Here is a 23,407-nt window from a genome sequence, read left to right on the forward strand (position 1 = left end):
AAAGGTGACAAAGAAACAGCTAATATTTGCATAAAGTAAAACTGTAGAGTTGGACAAATATTCCTTATTTATTCTCTAATCTCTTTGCAGCGAGACAATTACATACTAGGCAAAATTACTTCGTTTCTTTGACTTAACGGTAAAGTTCATTCTCTACTGGGGATTTGGTTGGTCTTACATATCTCTCATCTCTTTTTTCTGCTTATATAGCTTAGAGTACCTTAGCCTTATAAAATGTCTCTTTCAGTACTTTGCTTACAAGTTTTGTACTACACACATCTCTGTTACAACCTCCTTTGCCTTCAACAAACTGAAAATCACATATTGCCTTTGCCTTTTCTGCTATTTTCACTTATATAAAAACATGCCTTTCTTACTTACACCAATGCATTATCCATTCAGACAGTTGTTTTAGAGTTTCTAGCCAATGGCAAACCAAACAAGTTTCTTTCCACTTCTAGGCTTCATTGTCTTTGCATTTCTTTGGCTTAATTGTCTACCTGCTGAGGCTGCCATAAAGAAGTACCAATTCGACGTTAGTGTCTCCGATCAAACAACTTCTTTCCTTGTTTGTCAGCTCATGTTGAATTGTGTGACCATCTCAGCTAAAAACACTTAAGTTGTTAGAGTGAACACAATTTAGTTACTTAATTATATTATGTCTTAACACGCCCCTACTCGCATGTGCACTGATTCATTTTCATGAGTCAAACACAGTGATACCATGTTTAATTGTGTGATCATCACATCTAAAAGTTTAATTTGTTAGAGAGAGCATATTTTGGTAACTTAACTATATTACGTCTCAACGTCAGGCTTTATTCATAATGGACAACTTTCTATGTTTTGCAGATTCAAGTGGCAAATGTGAGCAGATTGTGCCATGCAAAGCCAATAGTAACAGTTAATGGGAGATTTCCAGGGCCAACCATTTATATTAGAGAAGGAGATAGAGTTCAAATCAATGTTATAAACCATGCACAATATAATATTTCCATCCACTGGTGAGAATATTATATTCACATCAAATTTTCAAAAACCCTTCCAAGTCTGTCTAGTATTTTCCGGTTCTCAATCAAACATATATACTTGCAGGCACGGATTGAAACAATATCGTAATGGTTGGGCAGATGGACCGGCTTACATAACTCAGTGCCCTATCAAGACAGGAAATAGTTATGTGTATGACTTCAATGTAACAGGACAAAGAGGTACCTTGTGGTGGCATGCTCATATTCTTTGGCTAAGGGCAACAGTATATGGGGCAATTGTGATACTGCCACAACAAGGAACTCCCTTCCCTTTCCCTCAACCAGATAGGGAAGAAGTAATTGTGCTAGGTGAGTCTTCGTATCGTAAATATATTCAAGCCTTGAAATGCACTTTATTTTCAAAGTTTTCCTCTGCTAAAGCATGAATCAAGTGGCGCTGTTTCTGCTCATTATACTGCAGGAGAATGGTGGAATGCAGATGTTGAACAAGTGGAGAATCAAGGAAATGCATTAGGTTTGCCTCCTAATATGTCTGATGCTCATACAATCAATGGAAAGCCAGGGCCACTTTTTCCATGTTCTGAGAAATGTAAGAATAAAGAGATTGACAATGCCTTCAATCTATCAAATTGTCTGTTCGATTCCAATGTGCTATATATGGTTTTTCGTTTACTTTACTAAAATTTTATTGTGAATATTATTGTTTCATGTTCAATTTCTTTCTTTCTCAGATACCTACGCCATGGAAGTTGAAAAAGGAAAGACTTACCTGTTGAGAATTATCAACGCTGCTCTCAATGATGAGCTCTTTTTTAGCGTTGCAAATCATACCTTAACAGTGGTGGAAATCGATGCAGTCTACACAAAACCGTTTTCCACAAATGCCATTTTAATAGCACCAGGACAGACAACAAATGTTTTGGTCCGCGCCAACCAAATTCCAGGAAGATATTTCATGGCCGCCAGGCCTTTTATGGATGCTCCAATCTCCGTAGACAACAAGACCGCCACTGCTATTTTCCAATACAAGGGCGTCTCAGAAACCGTTATCCCCAAACTTCCTGACTTGCCTGCTCCTAATGACACAGAATTTGCATTGAGCTATGACAACAAGCTCAGGAGCCTAAATTCTCCAAAGTATCCAGCAAATGTTCCACTAAAAGTTGATCGAAATCTCTTCTACACCATTGGCCTAGGAATCAATGCTTGTCCCACTTGTTTAAATGGAACTCGGTTAACTGCTTCTCTAAACAACATCTCCTTTGTCATGCCACAAACTGCACTTCTTCAAGCTCATTACTTCAATATTAAGGGTGTGTACACTACTGATTTTCCCGACAAGCCACCAACTCCTTTCAATTACACGGGGGCTCCTCTTACAGCCAACCTCAAGACAACTCAAGGCACAAGACTTAGTAAAATTGTCTTCAATTCTACTGTTGAGTTAGTAATCCAAGATACCAACTTGTTAACTGTAGAATCACATCCTTTCCATCTCCATGGTTACAACTTCTTTGTCGTTGGAACTGGCATTGGAAACTTTGACCCCAAAAAAGATCCAGCAAAATACAACTTGATTGATCCTCCTGAGAGAAATACTGTAGGTGTTCCAACTGGTGGTTGGACTGCTATCCGGTTCAGAGCTGATAATCCAGGTACCTAATTTTCTACAAAGTTTAAGGTTGTCATCGTTTCAACTTTCCTAATGCCTTCTGACATGTAGTTGCAATTTTCTTTTAATGAAGGGGTTTGGTTTTTCCACTGTCATTTGGAGTTGCACACTGGCTGGGGACTTAAAACAGCATTTGTGGTGGAAGATGGACCAGGATCAGATCATAATATTCTGCCTCCACCGAAGGATCTTCCACAATGCTAATTTAAGAACGCTTTCTTCATTTGCATATTGATTTCATTTCACGTTTACAGTTTGCTTTTATCCCTCATAATGCAACAAATGAGTGAGGCATGCACATTTGAGATTTGTTTAGGAAATGTCCTAACCAAGAAAGGGAATTTCTGTCACGTAATTAAAGTGTATTCGTTTGAAGCAAGGGTTGTAACAATTGTTTTCATTGAACTTGCCTGCTTTCTTTTATCATCTATTCTTGAACTGGAACGATCGAGTTACATTGCTTTATACTCAGGGGACTAATCAACTAGTGGAAACTTGAATAGTTCTATAGCAGCAAGTTTCCTACAGCCTAAGGAAAACTAAACGAGTGGAGTTGACCTTACCATTAGTTAGAAGCGATCGGGTTCAACTAAACCAATTGCTTTCGGCTCAAACTACAGACCACAGCCTGCCTTTAGATATGGAATTTGCACCTACCATTATATGTGAATTCTTGAACAATCATCAATGAAGTAGGATTTAGAAGTCAGACTCGCCTTTCCAACCCAAGAAAACACTTGAAGAAGAAAAACGAAAAGTATCTTCTGAAAGTGTCACTTAACTAAACCAACATCCTAGAGTAGCTTCTTATCAAATAGAATTATTTTCTTCAAAAAATGACATTTGAAATCCAAGTAACCTTGAGAATTCTTAAAAGCCATTTCAATTTTTGGGTTGTTAATTATATTACTGAAATCTGTTAGTAATAATTATTGATTTCAGTTATTCCAGGATTCCAGACAAAGGATAAAAAAGTACACGTAAAATGAAGAGAAGAAAAATGCATAGCTAGCTCCATTTTCTCATTCATTATAAGATGAAATAGACATAAAGAATTTCTAAGTAATTCTATATATCAAGTGGTCAAAATTGAAACAAAGCAAACCAGCAAGATAATCAATCCCACAGCCAATACCCAACATATCCACATCTTTCCCTTTTTCTTCATCTGCTTAGCATAGAAAAGACTGTTAGTTCCTCCACTTACAAAGCTTCTAGCAGCAGCCATATTATGCTCAATATCGTCGATCTTTTCACCTTGTGCCTCAACAAGAACAGCCATATCAAGAAACACTTGATGAAGCTTGTCCAAACTTCTCTGAATGTTCATTACTGCCTCGTATCTTTCTTGGTTCTCAAGATTCAGTTCTGTCCTTTCTTCAAATATTTCCGCTTTCACATTTCCTCCTGAAATCATCTTCTCAATCACTTCTTCTGTTGGCGCCTGACCTGTTGCATTATAGTACCTTCTTTGGAGACACTCTTTGAAATCCAACATGATTCTCTCCCTCAAAACCTGAAAAATAAATGAGGCAAAAACACTCATCTTCAGTAACTTGCCCAATCTGCCTAAGTTTAAACAGGTTGGTCATGACTCCTTTATTTACTTGATCCAAAGCGAAATGACTCGTCAAACTATAGGGTCAAAACCAGTGTAACCCGCGGGTCAAAATGCAACTCAAATCCAAACATATAAAATCAAATTTGGAGATAGAAAATTATGTAACTTTGGAAGAACTTAAGCTAATAATCTAACAAAAATACATCGGTTTTCTTTTTTTTCCTCCAAAAATGCAAACTAAAAAAGGGAAGATTCTGTCATGTTGGGAATGGGTTATGTACCGTTATTAGCCTATCTTAACGCAACTCATTCTGACTCAAACAACGTTTTGACAAGTTGGGTCATGACCCGTTTAGTATTTTGACCGGTCCTAATTTGACCCAGAGCACTCATTTTCCACTTTTACCTGAAAATCATTCATGATTTGCCTAAGCTTGAATCTCAATCCATTAGTCATGGCGATTCTTGTTCGATCAACCGCAGTTCCTTCAGCATACGCCACTGATAATTTGCGACTCGCCACATTTAATTTTTCAAGTGCTTCAAGTTTTGCCTTTACAATCTTGGCTTTCCTCAAAACAGCAACCATATCTGAGTCCATTCTATCCCTTAGCCCGCGAAGAACTTTGGAACTATGAGTGGTCTTTGTTTCTTCATTCAGATTTTGAAGATCAATTAAGAGATTAGTAATCTCTTCAATGTCATCCTTTATTGCCTGCACTTGAAGAAAAAATTGGGAGAGATTGTTTTCATCTGTGGGACTGAGTTGTAATTGGCCTTTCTCCAAATCCTTCTCTGCTTCAACATCCAAGTTGACCCGTTTCTTCAATTCCGTATAATTTAAGAACGATTTTGTCATGAGATCGTTCATTTTCACTGCACTTTCTGAAAAAGTGAAGAACCATCTACATTCAGTCCATAATAATGGAAGGCTAACTGAAGAATTTTAGTTACGTAAACAGTTAAGAAGTGCAAATATAGTTTGCAACATCACTAAAATTTATCATAGAATGACAGGCAGTGCTAATTTGTACACAATCAATGCATATTTAAACTCGTAACAGAATTTCCATGAACACCAGAAAATGGAAATATGGACGTAAAATGAAAAATTTAATGCACCAAACATTTCTTGAAGATGGCAGATTATTGTCACATTATAATTCACCAGTAACAATGAAGAATTAAGGAAACCAATAATTGGTGTCTTGAAAATTAAAGAAACCTGCAAATGGCAGTGAAGAAACTGAGCAAAGTGGGGAATAATCCAATGGCAGAGTGATTCTTGTCTCCTTCAAGATGATGAGGAAAATGGCCGTCCTTTTTGTTTCTCAAACGAGGGAATTGAAGGATTAGGAGGGTCAAATTGGATTTTTAAATATTTGAAAGTTTGATATAAGAAAGCAGCTGTAACTCTAGTTTCCGCATGAGTCGGTTGCGGTTAAGTGAATCAAGAACCGTTCGGGGAAAAAAGCATAGAGAGAGTAAACAATAGGATTTCGCTTTTTTTTTCTTCCTTTGATCAAGGATTCAGCTTATTTATAAGGAAAAAAAACATTAGATCAAAGTTGCTATGGATTATCGCCGCCCTTAAATTGAAGTATTATGCATGACACATTTATTAAAACAACAATTATAAGTGTCTAAATCTCAAGCAAGTGAAGATCAACTATATGAATGCTCAGTCTTTCCTTTAAACTCATTTCAATCTAATATTGTACAAGTTTAATCTATGTAAAACTCGAAGTTTTATACATGTTTTACCGCACATTTAAATCTTAAGATGACCAAAGAATTTTACTGAACGTAGGACCAAAAGTAAACATTCTAACATGACACGTTTGATGCTTATAATTGGCGTCGATTTTTTCTCCCAATCTCACCAGAGTTGTACAGAGAATTTTGGTAAAGAAGATGACTCAACTCAAAGTCGATATGTCCAAAGACCGACCACTTTATCTTCAAAAGACCAAGGTTAATCTTGTCCGTTCATTTGTTTTCAATAGAGAACACATATGGGCCGTTCATTTGAGTAACAGTTGAAAAAGAATATGGAAAATCTCGAAGCTTCTTTTACCATGTGGAGTGTATAGGTAAAGTGTGTACATATTAATTCTTTTATATTCTTTCTTACATATAGACAAATAGTAGTTGGACACTTGTACCTAGCATAATAGATTTTTATTCCATTTGCTCTGTATAAATAGTTGTACACAAGATGAATAAAATACAAGAAGAAAGTTCTCATTTCACTCTCGTTTCTGATATGGTATCAGAGCCCTAAGGTCTAGGTCCTATCTTCTTGCTCAAGTTTTTCTTGGCCTTCTTCAATGGCTGTGACTGATGATCCTTCTGTTACTCTGCCTACTGGAAGTCCTTCCACAATACAATCCCCTCAAATCACTATCACAAATGATAGCTCTCATCCCTTTTACCTTCATCCTTCAGATTCACCGGGGATGATTCTTGCCAATTCCATCTTTGATGGAAAAGGATATGGAGGATGGCGTAGGGCAGTTCTCATAGCTCTCTCAGTTAAAAATAAGGTTGGTTTCATAGATGCAACAATCACTGAGCCACCTGCAGATTCGGCCTCTTTCAAGGCATGGAATCGATACAATGATATGGTAATATCATGGCTACTTAACTCTCTTTCAAAGCAGATTGCTGAGAGTGTTCTTTATTCTAAGACTGTTAAGGAGATCTGGAAGGAGTTGGAAGATAGATTTGGTCAAAGCAATGGAGCTTTGCTTTATCAGCTGCAGAAAGAACTTAGCGATTTAGTTCAGGGAAGTTCTGATATTGCTGGTTATTACACAAAGTTTAAGAAAATCTGGGATGAATTGGATAGTTTTGATACCTGTACTTGCTGTAGCTGTGAATGCTCTTGTGGAAGAAAGAGCAGATTTGTGAGATCTCGGCATGATGGAAGGTTTATTCAGTTTTTGATGGGGCTGAACGATGCTTATTCAGGGAGTGAAAAGCAATATTCTCATGACCACACCCCTTCCTAGCATCAATCATGCTTATTCACTCTTGATCTAAGAAGAGAAACAGAGAAATTCAAGTTGCACAACATCCTCTTGACTCTGCTTTCCTGGCCACAAAACAGCAATATCGAGGTCAGAAGTATGCTCAAGTAGATAAGAGAGGAAATTTTGAGGGAAAGAGAGACACAGTCGTTTGTTCTTATTATAAGAAGCCTGGACATTCAGTCGAGAAATGCTACAGAATCATTGGGTTTCCTGCAGATTTTAAATTCACCAAGAACAAAAGGTTTCAAGCGGGTATTCAGGGACATGCAGCAGCTACAGCAGATCCTAATTCTGAACAGACAACCTATGGTTTGGAGAAAGGATTCACTCAAGAGCAGTATCACAATCTATGTAAGCTACTTCAACAAGCTAAGTTTACACCACAAGGAGACATCAGCTCAGAAGTAAATGTGACTGCCACTTGTGCTGGTATACCTAAACACTCTTTCTCAAAAATTGCTAACACTATTATTTGGATCTTAGACTCAGGGGCATCTAAACACATGACATATGATTTTAATCTTTTATTCAATGTTAGAACCTTAATCAAGCCGGTCTTTGTTAATCTTCCTAACTCACAAAGGGTTAGGGTCACCCAGGCAGGAAATATACAAGTTCTTCCTGATCTCACTCTCATTAATGTTCTTTTTGTTCCTACTTTTAAGTATAATCTTCTATCAGTTCACAAACTTTGTCAGCATGTTAACTGTCTACTCATTTTTCACTCTACTGGTACAATTTTACAGGACCCTTCAATGAAGAGGCCAGTAGTTCTTGGTAAGGAAAAACAAGGGATTTATCTACTCCACCCCATCAAGCCTAGTAGCAATTTGGTTGATTCCCAGAAGGACTACTGTCCAGTTTTTTTAGCTTCCAAGAAGGACTACTGTCCAGTTTCTTCTAAGTGTATTAGGGATAGTCCTAAGTCTTTAGTTTCAGTTTCATGTTGTTTTGCACCTTCAAATGATGTAAGCCTATGGCATTTGAGGCTAGGGAATTTGCCTTATTCTAATATGAGAAATATTTCTTCTATTTCTTCTTCTAATTCAGCTAGTTTGATTAATCATTGTGAGATATTTGCCAAAGCTAGACAAGTAAAGTTACCCTTCGAACCTAGTACCATATCAACTAAGGAAATTTTTGAATTAATTCACATTGACACTTGAAGACCCTATAAAGAACCTGCTCATGATGGTTTTAGGCATTTTCTCACAATTGTTGATGATTTTAGTATGGAAACTTGGACTTACCTTCTTAGTACTAAGTCTAATGCTTTTACCCTTTTGAAACAATTTCTTGCCATGGTAGAAAGACAATTTGGGAAGAAGGTCAAGATCATAAGATCAGATAATGCCTGGGAACTTGGGAGTGGACTAGAAAGTTCAGCTTTTCTTTCTTCTCAAGGGATAATACATCAAACTACTTGTGTTTACACTCCACAGCAAAATAGAATAGTTGAAAGAAAACACAAGCATCTTTTGGAAACATGCAGAGCATTTTTGTTCCAGTCTAACCTCCCTATTTCTTTCTGGGGAGAATGTTTATTAACTGCTACTCATCTCATCAATAGGTTCCCTTCTAAGGTTCTTAATCTAAAATCTCCTTATGAAATCTTGTTTGGTATACCACCCTCCTATCACTCACTCAGACCTTTTGGTTGCATGGTCTATGCCTGCACACTAACTCCTCACAGATCAAAGCTTGATCCAAGATCTGTTCCTTGTGTATTTGTAGGGTATCCTGTAGGAAAGAAAGGATACAAAGTCCTAAACATGCAAACTATGAAGGTTTTTGTCTCTAGGGATGTCAAGTTCCATGAAGCAGTCTTTCCATCCACTCCTGTTAAAGGAAATCAGACTATTTTTCCTTCTTCACCAACACAACCTACTGATTGTTTCTCTATGGAGTTTTCATCACAATCTGATACCCAGACTGTTCCCTCTTCAGTTCCTATTACTTCTTCTCCCATGCTTCACTCAACTTCTCCCTCTAATTCTTCCTCTTCTTCTCCTATCCTCCATTCACCCTCTATTAGTCCTATTCCTTTTCCCCACTCTCCCATTCCATCCCCAGCACCTGAACTTAGGAGGTCCAGCAGACCACACATTACCCCAGCATATCTTTCCGATTATGTTTGCAACTCAGTATTTTTAACAAACCTTACTGCTTCCTGTTTTTCCACTTCTATACAGCCCACTATATTGCCCTTTTCTACTTTGTCTCAAACAAATCAATCTCACCTTAAAAATATTTCATATACCTCAGAACCTACTTCCTATTCCCAAGCAGTTCTACACCCATGATGGCAAGAGGCTATGGCCAAAGAATTTGAGGCCTTGGATGTAAATAAGACATGGGAAGTTGTTCTTTTACCTCCCGGAAAGAAAGCATTACCATGTAAATGGGTATATAAAGTGAAATATAGGTCTGATGGTTCTTTGGAGAGATACAAAGCACGTTTGGTGATTAGGGGAGATATTCAAAGGGAAGGGGTAGATTTCAACGAGACTTTTTCCCCAGTTGTCAAAATGACAACCATCAGATGTCTTCTTGCCATTGTAGTTAAGAAGAAGTGGGAAGTATTTCAATTGGATGTAATTAATGCCTTCTTGCATGGGGATTTGCAAGAAGAAGTCTTTATGAAATTCCCAGCAGAGATGCAGTCTCCTTCACCCAACCACGTTTGCCTCTTAAAGAAGTCTCTCTATGGTCTGCGGCAAGCCTCAAGGCAGTGGTATGCCAGGCTCACGGCAGCTTTGAACTTTAAAGGTTATTCTCATTCACTCAACGACTACTCTTTATTTTTTAAGAAATCAGACGGGAAAGTTACTATTATTGCAGTCTATGTCGATGACATTCTAATAATAGGGGATGATCTATTAGAGCAACACTATTTGAAAGAACTTCTTGATTGTGAATTCAAGATTAAAGATCTCGGGCAAGCACACTATCTTTTAGGCATGGAAATCATTCGTGAAGAAAAAGGTTTCATTTGACTCAAAAGAGGTTTACCTCAGAACTCTTGAATGAATTTGGGGTCCTTAACCTCAAGCCTACTACATCGCCCCTTGATCCCGCTCAAAGACTCAGCCTTTACACTGGAGATTTGATTCCAGACCCGACTTTATATCGCCTCCTTCTAGGGAAATTGAATTTCCTCACTCACACGCGGCCTTATTTGTCCTTCGCCATGTAACATTTGAGTCAATTTATGCAGTCTCCACGCTAAACTCGCTTGGACGCAACTTTTCATTGTCTGCGTTATCTCCTCTCAGATCCTGCAATGGGTCTTTTGCTCAACCCTAGTCCCTCACTTCATCTTCTTGCTTTCTGTGACTCCGACTGGGGACGATGTCCTGATTCTCGTCATTCTATTAGTGGTTTCTACATTAGCTTTGGGGGTTCTCCGGTGTCCTGGAAGTCAAAGAAACAACCTTTAGTTTCTTTGTCCTCTGCTGAAGCAGAGTATAGATCTATGAAACGAGTGGTCGCAGAGATTACCTGGTTAGTTCGATTACTCAAAGATCTGTCTATTTCACCTTCTCTGCCGGTTTCGCTACATTCCAATAGCCAAGTAGCGATTCATATCGCCAAAAATCCAGTATTCCACGAACGTACAAAGCACGTGGAGCTGGATTGTCATTTTGTTCAGCAACAATTTCAAGCAGGGATCATTTCTTTGACTTTTGTCCCTTCGCATCAACAGATTGCCGATGTCTTCACCAACCCCTTGTCCGGTCCGCTTCACCACTCTATCATCGGCAAGTTGGGTGTAACTTCGTCCCCCTCCAACTTGAGGGGGGGGGGTGGTATTGGCGTCGAATTTTCCTCCCAATCTCACCAGAGTTGTACAGAGAATTTTGGTAAATAAGATAACTCAACTCAAAGTCGATATGTCCAAAGACCGACCACTTTATCTTCAAAAGACCAAGGTTAATCCTGTTCGTTCATTTGTTTTGAATAGAGAACACATCTGGGCCGTTCATTTGGGTAACAGATGAAAAAGAATATGGAAAATCTGAAAGCTTCTTTTAGAGAAATTTTCACACCACTATCTTTTAGTGGTAATTAGTTATCTATAGATACTATTTGCTATATTACGGATTGTAGAAATGTTTTCTGTTGTTTAAGATGTATTAGATGTATTTAAGCTATTGTATTCATGAATACAGTAGTAAAAATAAGCGTGAATCAGGAAAGTCCAGCTAATCAGTTATTGTATTCAAGTGTATTCGACTGTATTCATGGCATGAAACATGGGATTACAACTGGACAGATTATTGTATTCGACTGTATTCACGGCGTGAAACAAGGAATTACACTATTTTTAAATGTAAAGTGAATCAATTAACATAATAGACTCCTAATATAACTCAACAAACTCAATTATAACACACAAAATTTGTATTTCCTTGTATAAAAAAGATTCTCAACCGAAAAATACCCCAAAACATGGCAATCTTCAAAGAAATTATATAATACATTTGAATACATAAATTATATTATTTAAAAAAAACATATGAATACATTCATGGCATATAGCGAGACAGTGAATGCAATGAAATACATAAAATACAGCGGGATACATTGAAATATAATGAAAAAAAAAGATAGTGAATACAATGAAATAAATAGAATACATCGAGATACATTGACTTACAATAAAAAAAGACAATGAAATACATGAAATACAGCGTGATACATTGAAAATACATTGAAATATATTAACAGAAAATCAAGTTGCTCATCCCCAAACTCCATCGTCTTTGTTCAAGAACAAACCGTAATTCGGCGAATCCACAATTGTTATCTCTTGTTACTGGTCTCCCTTGGATGATAATATCGAGATTTCTTTGCCTTCTTCTGGTGAAAATTATTTTTCTACTACTATAAAGGGGGAAGCGAGGAGATGCGGGAAGTGAGGCTTAGGTGGTTTGGACATGTGCGGAGGAGGACCATAGATTCCCCTGTTAGGAGGTGCGGGCGGTTGGATTTGGCAGGTACGAGAAGAGGTAGAGGGCGACCTAAGAAGAATTGAGGCGAGGTGATCAGGCAAGACATGGCGCGACTCCAGATTTTCGAGGACATGACTCTTGATAGGAACGTGTGGAGGTCGAGCATTAGGGTTGTAGGCTAGGGAGTAGTTCATAGTTTCTCTCTCTTTGTACCTGGTAGTCTGATAGAGTTTTGCCTATGTCTGGTAGCGGTCTATGTTGTGTTCACACTAGTTTGTTGTTTTGCATATGATTGTATTATTGCACTCCCTTTCACTTATTTGGTGTATTTTAAGATATTATTATTACTCCTCTTGCTTCTTTTGTTGTTACAGATCTCTTCTTTCGTTTCTTTTCTGAAATTATTATCTCTTCTGTTGAGCCGAGGGTCTCCCGAAAACAGCCTTTTTACCCTTTCGGGGTAGGGGTAAGGTCTGCATACATCCTACCCTCCCCAGACCCCACTAGTGAAATTTTACTGGACATATTGTTATTGTTATTGTACTATAAAGGGGGGAACATGTTAAGAAAGAGGAGTATATTGGCAATTGGTTTGTGAAAAACAGCAGTAGGGATTTGGTGGAAGAATGACAGAGTCTAGTTCAAGAGCGTTGGCGCCGGAGAATAGCCCAAAATATGGGAGAAGAGAATGACATATATTAAAGTAGAGAGAAAAAAAATAGTGTAACTGAATAGCGTATTTAGTGGCTTAGGGGTAGGAGGTAACCAAAATTAGATATTTTGCTATAAACATTAAAAGGTATATATAAAATATATATTTTTTAAATGATATTTATTTAAAATAAATAAGGTGTTAATCTTTGCTATAAGAGGTTTGTGTAGGTAAAATATGTACATATTAATTCTTTTATATTCTTTCTTAGGATTCTATTAGGTAATTACACGTAGACAAATAGTAGTAGGACACTTGTATCGAGCATAACAGATTTTTATTCATTTTGCTCTGTATAAATAGTTGTACACAAGATGAATAAAATAGGACAAGAAAGTTCTCATTTCACTCTCGTTTCTGATACCTATATACATTGTATGTGTATTGGTGTCTTTTATTACTTTTACCACTTTTGCGCACATAAATTCTTTTTCGTTTTCTGTATTCACAGTTATTCTAGAAGAAAAAATATGCAACTGAATCATAGTGGTATCACTCTGATTCAATATAATGACACTACGATTAGGATCACGGTCTCTTAACTATTCGACTGTCCCTTTAAATTTATTGTAGTTTACCTCCAAAATAAAGTGAGGTGAAGTAACAACTCAGTTCCCATTGCACATGATAAACTATTCATTTCTTAGCTCTAATGTAGTTAAAATAAGTAAAGACTTCATAGGTTGGGGTATAATCAAAGATCAGCTTCATCCTTGACCTGAGCTCTCGAGTTTGATAACGAATAATCTTTGAGGAGGGAGCACTTACCCCTCACCCCCTATTGGACAACCACGGCGTAAATCTGGATTAATTGCGTCCACAAGATACTAGATGATTTTTAAAAAAACTCATATAACTGGCTTGTTTAAGATCCATTTACTGTAGTTCAATCCCCATTCCTCTTCCCAAAATCAAATAACTGAATAAATATAAAGGACAGAGGGAATCAGAGAAAAAAAAATGAAGAGGTTGAGAGGGGCAGGGAGGAAAAACGAGTGGGAAAGAACGCGAGGAATAAGAAAAAGGATAAAGAAAGTTGTATCAATGAACATTATATAGATTTACAACTGTGAGAACAACTCCAGTGTATGATTCTGAAGAGATTATTATTTTCATCCTCAAAAGAACAACTTGAAATAAAACAAAGAGAAACTCCTTTGATATTGTGTATAGACTAGAAAAAGTTAGCTCTGGCTTTCTGGATGATGGTCCCTGAGCTTCTCAGCTTCAAGCTTTCTCAAAGCAGTAGAACTCAGTTTGTCTCCACTTGATTCTTCAGAGACCAGATCTACAACTTCTATCTGCAGAACATTTTCCACATACAATTTCATAGTTGACAAAACAAAATAAATGATAAGAAAGCCGAACAGAGTTTAATCTGTTCTAAAGAGGCACGAGTCAGACCTTTAGCTGTGAGAGGCCTCTTTCAGCCCTCTTCCTATTAACAGACAGTCCACCAGGCAATGTCTCCTTGCTATCACACGAGAAGTTTAATTAGCCAACCTTAAACTACCATTAAAGTATTTTTTATTGAGCTGGCACCGCCAAATTATGCTTTACTAAATTTGGTATTTATGAAGTTTGAGTACTGCTAGAACAGTGTTCTTAAGATTCAAGATTTTAAAATTCAAAGGTTTCATACGGCTGCGACGAAACTCAAAAGCAATATGTAAATGCATAATCTATAGAAAGAACTCGGTGATGAGATGCAGAGATAACAATTGTGCCCAGTCCATAGTAGCCTTTGGGTATAAGAGAATGGATTTCCAAATCTAAACGGGAAAAAAAGACCAAAAAAAAAAAAAAAAAACAACTATGCCTCAGTCCCAAACAAAGTTGGGGTCAGTGAATCCTCGCTTCTTTCTTTAAGCTCAACTCATATCACCATCACGCCAAAATAAATTTTTTATATATATATATGCTATAAAATAGTGAAAAAAGGACAGAGATCTAAACAAATAAAAGCAGATATAGGATTTCTCTATGCACCTGACAACAATGGCCTCCAAATTTTCATCGATGATTGAGGGACCATAGGGATCCACAATTGGTTCTGCTTCCACTACCAGCTCTGGTTTTATAGACTGGATAAATAGTTTGCACCAAGGAATATGTCATCGTCATCACAATGTAAGTAGAAAAAGGATGATAGTGCACTAGTTTGCTTCCAAATCCAACTCTAGTATTCTACTGAAGCGCAAGCATCAGCTAATTATGCAACTATTCTTGTACAACATACTTTTTAAGCAAAGGCATTTAGAAAGAAGAAGCAACTGTTGCTCTAGGCAAGATTTACATCACGCAAAAGATTGGACATATTCCACTCAAACCCACCAGCTCAGCAGGACCAGTGCAGAAGGTTCTTCCCATGACATTCAAAATCCAACTATATTTGCAAAACCAGTTGTTAAAAGAATAAATGAACACAAAAGTTTGAGTTTCAAGTACCTTGATGTAATCTTCAACATTCTGCATTCTTAGCTCAATAGGCTCGATTAGATCAGCATACTGCCAAAAGGAAGACAAATATGTAAGCACTGCATAAAGAGCTAAGCTGGAAAGAAAACACTAAAAGGTTACAACTAGAGCAAAAAATTGAAACATAACGTTGTCAGAGTTGCAAATCTAAAAACATGAGATAACATAATACAGTCAGATCTCTCTGTAACAGCATCCCTATATAACAACACTTCACTATAAAAGTCAAGCTTTTACGGAACCAATTTCCATGTTATGTTATAATATATGTTCTCTATAACAACACTTCGCTATAACATCCAAAAAATATTCGGAACAAACGAGGTTGTTATAGAAAGGTTTAACTGTACTTCAAACTCAAAATCGATCTTATCAGAAAATTCAAGATGGAATAAAGCTCCGGATTTTGAACATCTGTGCTCATCAGATCTTCCATAGAAATGTTTGCAAGGAAGCAGTTTAAACTGTTCGGATTTTTTTTTTTAAATAAGTACTCCTGTACAGGTGTGGGATAATACCGGTATGTTGTTGTAAGTACTACTGTCTAGATAAATGAAAATGTAGATAAAGAATAATTGGCCAAGGCAGTGACGGTAACCTAGTGATGCAACCATCATGATTTGGGCAAAATGTGAGAGTATGAAGAGATGTTCCAAAAAATGTATCGTCTAAAAGGATGCTTTATCTAAACATCAAACTTTTCCATGCAATATCATTTAGCAAAACTAAAGATTGCATCGAGAGGATAACTTGACACCACGACCAACAGCATCCTCTGGTATTTACTCCAAAAGTACCAAGAATTGATAAGTAGTTTCATACTTGTATCCTCACAACAAGAAAACAATTGAAGGACTACCAATTTCTCAACAAGAAAAGAAGAGAAGAAGAAGAAGAAGAAGAAAACATCAACTTGCCATTGACATACACCAAATGTTACACTAACGCAGCGGACAGCAAGATTGCAATGTGATTTATTGGAAAACATATAGCATTGACAGTCTGCGTGGAAACAGCCTCTTGCAGAAATGCAAGGTAAGGCTGCGTACGATAGAGTCCAGCCCTTCCTCAGACCCCGCGCATAGCGAGAGCTTAGTGTACCGGGCTGCCCTTTTATATAGCATTGACAGTGGAGTAGTGTTAAGTCTACTTACACCACACTTCACCATGGGAATTATAAAAAGCATCATAAGAACAGAAAATATGCGGATACGAATATATTGAGTTACACATGATGAAAATACATGTTGCAATCCCATTGAAGAAGGTGCAAAACCTGCCTCACTTAGCTCATTACAGCATTTAGTATTATTATCATTTATCAGACGAATCATCAGGAACTCTTCTGCGAATACATTCACGTTGTCTTACTTGTATATGTTCAAATTCTGTGTATTCATCCTAAGCATTGCACTGACCATGAAATTGAAATTTAAAATCTAGTAAAGAAGGACAATAAACAGTTGGTATGAAACCTCAAGACATGGAGGTCAGTCAACTTTTTTGATGAAGACATGGAGGTCAGTCAACTACGGTCATTTATTTTTTAAACCATATTTTGCAAGTTGAAGATTTTAGAGAAATGAAGAATTTCCAACTTTCTTTAGATTACCCCGATATCCAAGTAATTTATTTCCATATCTCCTACATCATGCTCTATCCTATTCAATTTTGCGAAATGTCAAAGAACCACATAACGAAGACCACTGCGCAGTTTTTTTTCATAAGATTCTAGACTATACATGTTGCCTCTCATGAATGGGGAAAAGGCAACAAGTACACAAAAGATCCTTTTTTTTTCTTTTGCATATGGGCCCTCTTTTCGCTTCTCAAATATGAGTGGCCTCCAACAAGAACCCTATGCTTGAATTCGTGTACCTTAAAAGAAGTTCTAACAGCAATTTTTAAAGCTTCCACATGTCATTGATTAAAATCTTGATAAAGGTCAATTGCCAAGTAAGAAAATTATAAAAGTAAAAAACTAGTTTATAAGAAATCCTTTTCACATACTCCCTCTTATCCCATTTTAGGTGACACTACTTCTAAATCTTGCAAGAAAGTCAAGTCTTTTAACTCTCATACTTTGAACCCTGTCATTCACCTTAGATGGATGGAGCAAAATTTTGAAGAGTTGCAACCAATAAGGAAAAAAATATCTGGAAAAACTGCCATTAGCTACTGTATTCCCAAGAAAAAAAAATCAAAATTTCAAGGAAAGTGAGGTTGATTCTATAATAAGTACAATATCAAGAAACAAACTGCCTTCAGAGTATAAAGCATGAGAATCACCTGTTTGTTAGTCAACATCGGACCATCACAAACACCAATAACAATGCGATCCTTTGCCAATTCAGCTGCTGACTACAAAAGAAAGGAAAAAACCCATCGCTTAAAGAGCTTTTCGTTTATTATCTGGAAGAAGAAGGGTAAAGGGTAATGGGAAAACCTTAAGAAAAAGGCGGTGTCCATCATGTAAACGATCAAAAGTACCTCCAAGAACGACTGCTGTGTAGGAATTTGGTGGGGATAAGGTGGACTTTTGGTTTGCTTCTTCCATTATTATAGCCATCTGCTTCTTTACTTTCTTCGAGCTTTGGGACAAAGTGACAAATTAGATGTTGGGTAGTTTAAGGTCCAAAGTTTGTCTTGGACAGGAAAGGGGAAAGTTCATTTCCGCAAAATTGGTGAATTTAGTCCCGTAGTATCATTTTTGGCACATTGGCAAACTATGTGTATTTTCATCAATATTTTAAAATATTGATATAAGAAAAAAATATAATTTTTAGTACTTTTCCTATTGAACACATAAATTGTTATTGTAAGATTATCTCAATAGAGTCCTGACAAATGATGATTCAGAGAACCAGGAAACACTCAGTTTCCATTTCGGTTGTAGGTGTAACCAACCTGCTATTAAGGATATGGCAGAAAGAAATAGTAGAAAAAGAGCGCCAGTATAAAGATCTTCATTAGTGCGTAAACCGATTGTATACCACCACTGATAAACACCAGACTAAGCGATATTTACTGGGCCAAGAGCACCCCCTAGTAAAAGCTTCCACGGCCGGTTGACCAAAATGAGGATCCCAAATTGCATGAGCAATAGGTCTTAATAAAGAATTAAACCCAATTTTTTCTCCATCTTTGCCCCTGCTCGTTAGGGTGGGGGTTGTGGAAAATGAAAACAGATACACGCACAAAAATCAAAACTTTATAATATTTCCACCATTTCTTGCTTAATCCACGAATAAAAATCAAAACTTTATGAATCAAGTAACCCCAGTTCGACAATTGTGACAGCAATACTAATTCAAATCCAGGAAAAAAATAATTCAAATGCAAGTTTCCTTAACAATAAACAATGAATTAAAAAAAGAACCCCCAAAATACAAAAAAGTGGGATCTCATAGGACCAAGAAGATAAATCGAGCGCAACGAGGAGACAAAAAGGAACAATTTTTAGAGCTGGCAAAGCAATAATAAGGAGAAGGAGCAAAACCTGAGTAAATTGGTGCAAAGAAAAAGAAATCAGATCATTATTTCTCTGGATCAGCTATGCATTATTTTGTGGTATTTTTGAAATTCCCGCATCGCCGGAACCGCCAGAGCCACCACCAAAACTGCCGTTTCCTCCGCCACCAAAAGTGTAACAAGCACACCTCAAATGTGAGAGATACAGTTTAACGAGATATGTGTATTATCAGCAGCGTATGTTTCAAGCTTCAAGGTACGTACCCCCACCCACAAAATGTTTTCACGCCCTTAAGTTGGATTTTTGGGGGACTTCATTTTAATCCCCAGAATTATTAAAGTTATTCATATTTTTGTGCATTTCAGCAAATTGGAGAGTAAGTATGAGAAAAAATTCCAACATAAAAGTTGCATATAAATTCAATTAAAGTTACAATATTACATCAATTGTAATAATTAAACATGCCTAAATTTCCTTGATAAATAATGTAGGAAAAGAATTGACATGATATGTTCTCTATGCTATGGAAAGTTAGGCTATTGAAAATACTTCATACGATCTCAAATATTGAGTTATTGTTTTCAGCGAACTGAATTTTGTTTCATATACTTTGACATTTGAAAAGACCAAGAAGTTGTTTACTACTTTCTTTTTTTCATCTATCCTTAATATTTCAATTAATGGAGTGTTAATTAAACGAAATGTGTAGAGAAAGATAAAAAGATAATTTATATAAACTCTTATAAGGCTATTAAATATTTTTCTTTCAAATTCGTGCAAAAACCTTATAACACATATTTTCATTTAGGACACTAATCCAAACAGAATCAAACCTAGAATTAATTTCAACCAAACAAAAGCATGGCCTTTGCCCTTTGGGATAGTATTTAATGATGCATTTGAAATTTTATTGTTGGTTCAGAAGTCACCTTAAGGTGTTAGTCAAAAAAGACCAACCATTTTTTCTGGTCCACGAGGACAGATCCACCAACTGTTCTCAGATACATTTAACGTAGACATTAGCATAATAGCATTGAGGACAATTTTAATCACAATTCACAGTGGTATTTAACCCCAAGAATGCATAATTTTCACAACACTACACAAAAGTAGCAACATATCTACCATACCAAACCTGCACAAGTTAGATCTCTTGGCAAAGAATAGCACAATCTAATTCTACGAAAAGTAGATTATTAAGCTATTGAAGTAAGATATATGACATTTCTATTAAGTATGAGTTCAGACGATCTCACTAGTTTTTAATTAAATTTTGTATTTATTAAATATATTTAAATATTAAATTGCGAATATATTTACTAAACCCACTATATGATTTCAATTGTAGGTGCAGACCCGATAAAGTTCAGATCCTAGCCCTGTCTCCGACTAGGCTAAAGAAGTCATCTTAAGGCTTTTGTCTTTTTTTTCTCTTTATACTATATTTTATGAAAGTAATGAATAAAAACAAATGAATGAAAAGTACAAAGTTGCCCATGACATAGTCTTGGTGCTTTCTTAAGCGACTGCAATGCCAATTTAAACTACTGCGTTGTTAATAGTTAGCAAGTTTCTGTGAGAATTAAACCCATAATGTTGAGGTTACTTATTTATGATACCTTCATCGTAGCTATTGCGTCTTATCGACCCCAACTCTGGTTATATCCAATCAACCAATTCAGCTTTTGTTAAACTTTGATCAAAGTACTGTTACGAATGAGGCTTCGTGAATATTTGCAACGTTTTCGAAATTACACTTTAGTCCTGAAAATAATAGTAATCTTTACTCTGACCCATGTAGTTAGCTTTTGTACATTTTCTTTTTTTCCCTTTTTTCCTTTAAGTACCAAATGTAATGAACTTTCGAGAGGATAAGTTGAATGAAAATTGATCTTTGTTTTTCTCTGCATTTTTCTTTCTTTCTTTTAGTTCTTGTTTTCCATTCTCATGACGATTCCAACGTGGGAATCATTACAAGTACCCCAGGTACAATGAAAGAAGGATCTACTCCGATGAAACGTCACCAGAAATCCCCACAAGAACAACAGCCTTGCTTAAAATGATGAAATCTGTAATTATCTCTTATTATGATATCTCGATTTGTGATCTTTGATATATGCTTCATTGTCGTATGGCAGTCCAAGCAGATCCTAATGTTCTTGAATACACGTATAGTAGTTCCCTTAGGTAAGTTCAATAGGCCAAAGCAAACTGCTAACCTTTCACTGTGAAATAAGCACTTCTCTTCTGTAACTTGTCCTACTTCTGGATTAAGTAATGATGTTTTGGCTAAATTGTAATAGTCAGTCTGAATCTTTTGCATCAGGTTTTCCAATTTGTAATATACTTTTGGTGTATCTATATGTCTTCTATCACCAGAAAAGAATCTATGAATCTTTGCATTCACCTCCAACCAGCTACAACCTGGTTCCTTCTGCATTGACTTAGACTTCATCAACGCTCTCTGTTTGAGTGCATCACTTAGCTTGCCCGCTTCAACATACATGTTTGAGAGAGTGACATAAACTGATGCATCCCCTGGCTCGTGCTCTAATATTTTACTGGCCGCTAACTCTGCCATTTCAAGGGTACCGTGATATCTGCAACCTGCAAGGAAAGGTCTCCAGATTGCAGCACTGGGTTCATTTGGCAACTTGTTTATGAATTCGAGAGCATTCTCTAACTGCCCTGATCTACTCAGCAGGTCAACCATGCAGCTATAGTGTTTCTCTTCGGGTAGAATTCCGTAATTTCTTGTCATAGACTCAAAGAACTCTCTCCCTTGTTGAACGGAACCACAATGGCTACAAGCAGAAATAACAGCTAGGAAAGTGAAACTAGTCGGTAATATCCTTTTCTCCACCATCTTTTCAAACAAGAATTTAGCCTTCGTTGGATAACCATACTGTGAATAAGCTCCAATCATTGCATTAAATGTCACAACATCTGGTGTAGATGTTAGATAGAAAGCCTTCTCAGCGTCTTCTGAATTGCCACATTGTGCATATGTTTCTATTAATGAGCTTGCCACGTGCAGGTTTGTCCCAAACTTCCCCTTAACTACCCGAGAATGCACCTGCCTGCAGATCGCAAGAGATGGTAGTAACGAGCAGGCCTTCAGAGTAGCTGAAAATGTATATTCATCGCAAGCTATATCATTATTTAGCATCTTATGGAAGACCTCCAACGCGGCAGCAACTTCATCATTGCGAACTAGGCCAATTATCACTGCATTCCATGATGCACAAGATGCCATACCTCCCATCTCCTCGAGCTGTTTTCTAGCACCACTAGGTTCTGCACATTTTGAGTACATATCTATGATGGCTGTCCCGACGAATACCATTGAGATTATTCCATGTTTAATTACCTGTGCATGAAGTGCGCGACCGTAATCATGATATTGTACAGAAGCTGCACAAGAAAGGGCCACAGAAAAGGTGTATTCATTAGGTTCGAGATTGTTCTTTCTCATCAAACAGAATTGTGCCAATGCCTTATTGAAGGCTTTTTGATGGTAAAGTCCAGATATAAAAGCAGTCCAAGATATAATGTTCCTTTCGGCAAGTCCTTGGAACAAATTCTCGGCCTCCTCAATCATTCCAAATTTGCTGTACATTGTCAAAGCTGAATTCACCACCGCTGTAAGAGCCATAAATTTTAGTTTTACAATTTGAGCATGCAACTGTTTTCCTTCTTTAACAGCCGTAGAAGCCCCACAAGCAGATAACAATATCGAGTAGGTATAGTGGTTTGGCACAATATCCAGATAGCACATCTCGATGAAGAAAGCAAAGGCTTCAGATAACATTCCATTGCTTACATACCCGCAAATCATGCTATTACACGAAGCAACATCAATACAAGACATCCTATCAAATATCATCTTACCGTTGTCTATTTGACCACATTTGGCATACATATTAACAAGGGCTGTAGCTACAAACTTGTTGAACCAAATCCCGGTCTTAATTGTTAAAGCATGGTATAATTCTCCAAGCTCAAGAATTCCTTCACTGCTACAGTACCTCAACTGATCAATTATATATTGCTCATCCATATGATTGCACACACAATCCATCACAGACTCTCCAAATAGGTCATCAATTGCATTGGAATTTCCAAAATTCCCACCATCTGCACATTCAGTGATCTGTAAATCTGCAACTGAACCCCTTGTTCTTTTAGCAATTTCATCGAGCAGTTTGCGTGCAGCGGCTAATTTGAGGGGCTGGTATGCAGCCAGTTTATTTGAAGAATATATAACATTTCCCCATTGGACCAGCTTTAGGTTGCCATTCACAGTGAAAGGCATGGAACAAAAGGTTGAGCTACTCATTTTGGAGCTTCAAATTTACCCTGACCTATAAGTACATAGGATAACAAACACTATTTTTTAGAAATAAATTGGAGCATAACATATGATGGGTCTTCGTAAATTAACATCTACTATAGGGGTCCATTTTCAACCATCCATCCATAATTTCCTGATGTTAATAAAAAGGTAGCCCTTTTGAATTAGTTTTTCAT

General features: G+C 37.0%; 5 protein-coding genes across 6 annotated transcripts; 2 read left to right on the top strand and 3 right to left on the bottom strand.

The window, feature by feature from the left end:
* The first annotated feature begins 367 nt into the window (after positions 1–367).
* LOC104215970 (laccase-11-like) lies at positions 368–3,087 on the top strand. Its single transcript, XM_009765917.2, has 6 exons — positions 368–535; positions 853–1,004; positions 1,096–1,340; positions 1,453–1,581; positions 1,724–2,647; positions 2,738–3,087. The coding sequence occupies exons 1-6, from the start codon at positions 428–430 to the stop codon at positions 2,866–2,868; spliced, it is 1,689 nt and encodes a 562-aa protein (XP_009764219.1). The 5' UTR covers positions 368–427; the 3' UTR covers positions 2,869–3,087.
* A 597-nt stretch (positions 3,088–3,684) lies between these two features.
* On the bottom strand, positions 3,685–6,444 carry LOC104215973 (syntaxin-112). 2 transcript variants are annotated; one of them, XM_070168269.1, is made up of 3 exons: positions 6,109–6,444; positions 4,632–5,110; positions 3,685–4,180 (listed from the first exon to the last, which is right to left on the bottom strand). In XM_070168269.1, the coding sequence occupies exons 2-3, from the start codon at positions 5,094–5,096 to the stop codon at positions 3,740–3,742; spliced, it is 906 nt and encodes a 301-aa protein (XP_070024370.1). In that variant the 5' UTR covers positions 5,097–5,110; positions 6,109–6,444; the 3' UTR covers positions 3,685–3,739. The 2 variants fall into 2 exon arrangements, with proteins under 2 accessions (XP_070024370.1, XP_009764222.1); XM_009765920.2 differs by lacking the exon at positions 6,109–6,444 and adding an exon at positions 5,451–5,662.
* Positions 6,445–6,555: 111 nt separating this feature from the next.
* LOC104215972 (uncharacterized) lies at positions 6,556–8,292 on the top strand. The gene is made up of 2 exons (XM_009765919.2): positions 6,556–7,689; positions 8,007–8,292. The coding sequence occupies exon 1, from the start codon at positions 6,556–6,558 to the stop codon at positions 7,237–7,239; it is 684 nt and encodes a 227-aa protein (XP_009764221.1). The 3' UTR covers positions 7,240–7,689; positions 8,007–8,292.
* Positions 8,293–13,963: 5,671 nt separating this feature from the next.
* Positions 13,964–19,451, bottom strand: LOC104215971 (phosphopantetheine adenylyltransferase). Its single transcript, XM_009765918.2, has 7 exons — positions 18,905–19,451; positions 17,852–17,996; positions 17,695–17,766; positions 15,376–15,435; positions 14,917–15,011; positions 14,332–14,401; positions 13,964–14,228 (listed from the first exon to the last, which is right to left on the bottom strand). Exons 2-7 carry the CDS (start codon positions 17,972–17,974, stop codon positions 14,112–14,114), a joined length of 537 nt encoding a protein of 178 aa, XP_009764220.1. The 5' UTR covers positions 17,975–17,996; positions 18,905–19,451; the 3' UTR covers positions 13,964–14,111.
* A 1,446-nt stretch (positions 19,452–20,897) lies between these two features.
* On the bottom strand, positions 20,898–23,216 carry LOC104215974 (pentatricopeptide repeat-containing protein At2g03880, mitochondrial-like). The gene has a single exon (XM_009765923.2). It carries the CDS (start codon positions 23,214–23,216, stop codon positions 20,898–20,900), a length of 2,319 nt encoding a protein of 772 aa, XP_009764225.1.
* Between the last annotated feature and the right edge of the window lie 191 nt (positions 23,217–23,407).

This window comes from Nicotiana sylvestris, chromosome 2 (assembly GCF_000393655.2).
Source record: "Nicotiana sylvestris chromosome 2, ASM39365v2, whole genome shotgun sequence".
Lineage (NCBI taxonomy): Eukaryota > Viridiplantae > Streptophyta > Magnoliopsida > Solanales > Solanaceae > Nicotiana > Nicotiana sylvestris.

Excerpts from the sequence above, each read along its gene's own strand:
- LOC104215970 (XM_009765917.2), top strand. The coding sequence starts at position 428 with ATGGCAAACCAAACAAGTTTCTTTCCACTTCTAGGCTTCATTGTCTTT. Across the intron at positions 1,341-1,452 it reads GGAAGAAGTAATTGTGCTAG|GAGAATGGTGGAATGCAGAT; the intron begins GTGAGTCTTCGT and ends ATTATACTGCAG. Across the intron at positions 1,582-1,723 it reads TTTTCCATGTTCTGAGAAAT|ATACCTACGCCATGGAAGTT; the intron begins GTAAGAATAAAG and ends TTTCTTTCTCAG.
- LOC104215973 (XM_070168269.1), bottom strand. The coding sequence starts at position 5,096 with ATGAACGATCTCATGACAAAATCGTTCTTAAATTATACGGAATTGAAG. Across the intron at positions 4,181-4,631 it reads AAATCATGAATGATTTTCAG|GTTTTGAGGGAGAGAATCAT; the intron begins GTAAAAGTGGAA and ends TTTATTTTTCAG.
- LOC104215972 (XM_009765919.2), top strand. The coding sequence starts at position 6,556 with ATGGCTGTGACTGATGATCCTTCTGTTACTCTGCCTACTGGAAGTCCT.
- LOC104215971 (XM_009765918.2), bottom strand. The coding sequence starts at position 17,974 with ATGGCTATAATAATGGAAGAAGCAAACCAAAAGTCCACCTTATCCCCA. Across the intron at positions 17,767-17,851 it reads GACACCGCCTTTTTCTTAAG|TCAGCAGCTGAATTGGCAAA; the intron begins GTTTTCCCATTA and ends TTTCTTTTGTAG. Across the intron at positions 14,402-14,916 it reads TTGGAGGCCATTGTTGTCAG|CAAGGAGACATTGCCTGGTG; the intron begins GTGCATAGAGAA and ends CTCGTGTGATAG.
- LOC104215974 (XM_009765923.2), bottom strand. The coding sequence starts at position 23,216 with ATGAGTAGCTCAACCTTTTGTTCCATGCCTTTCACTGTGAATGGCAAC.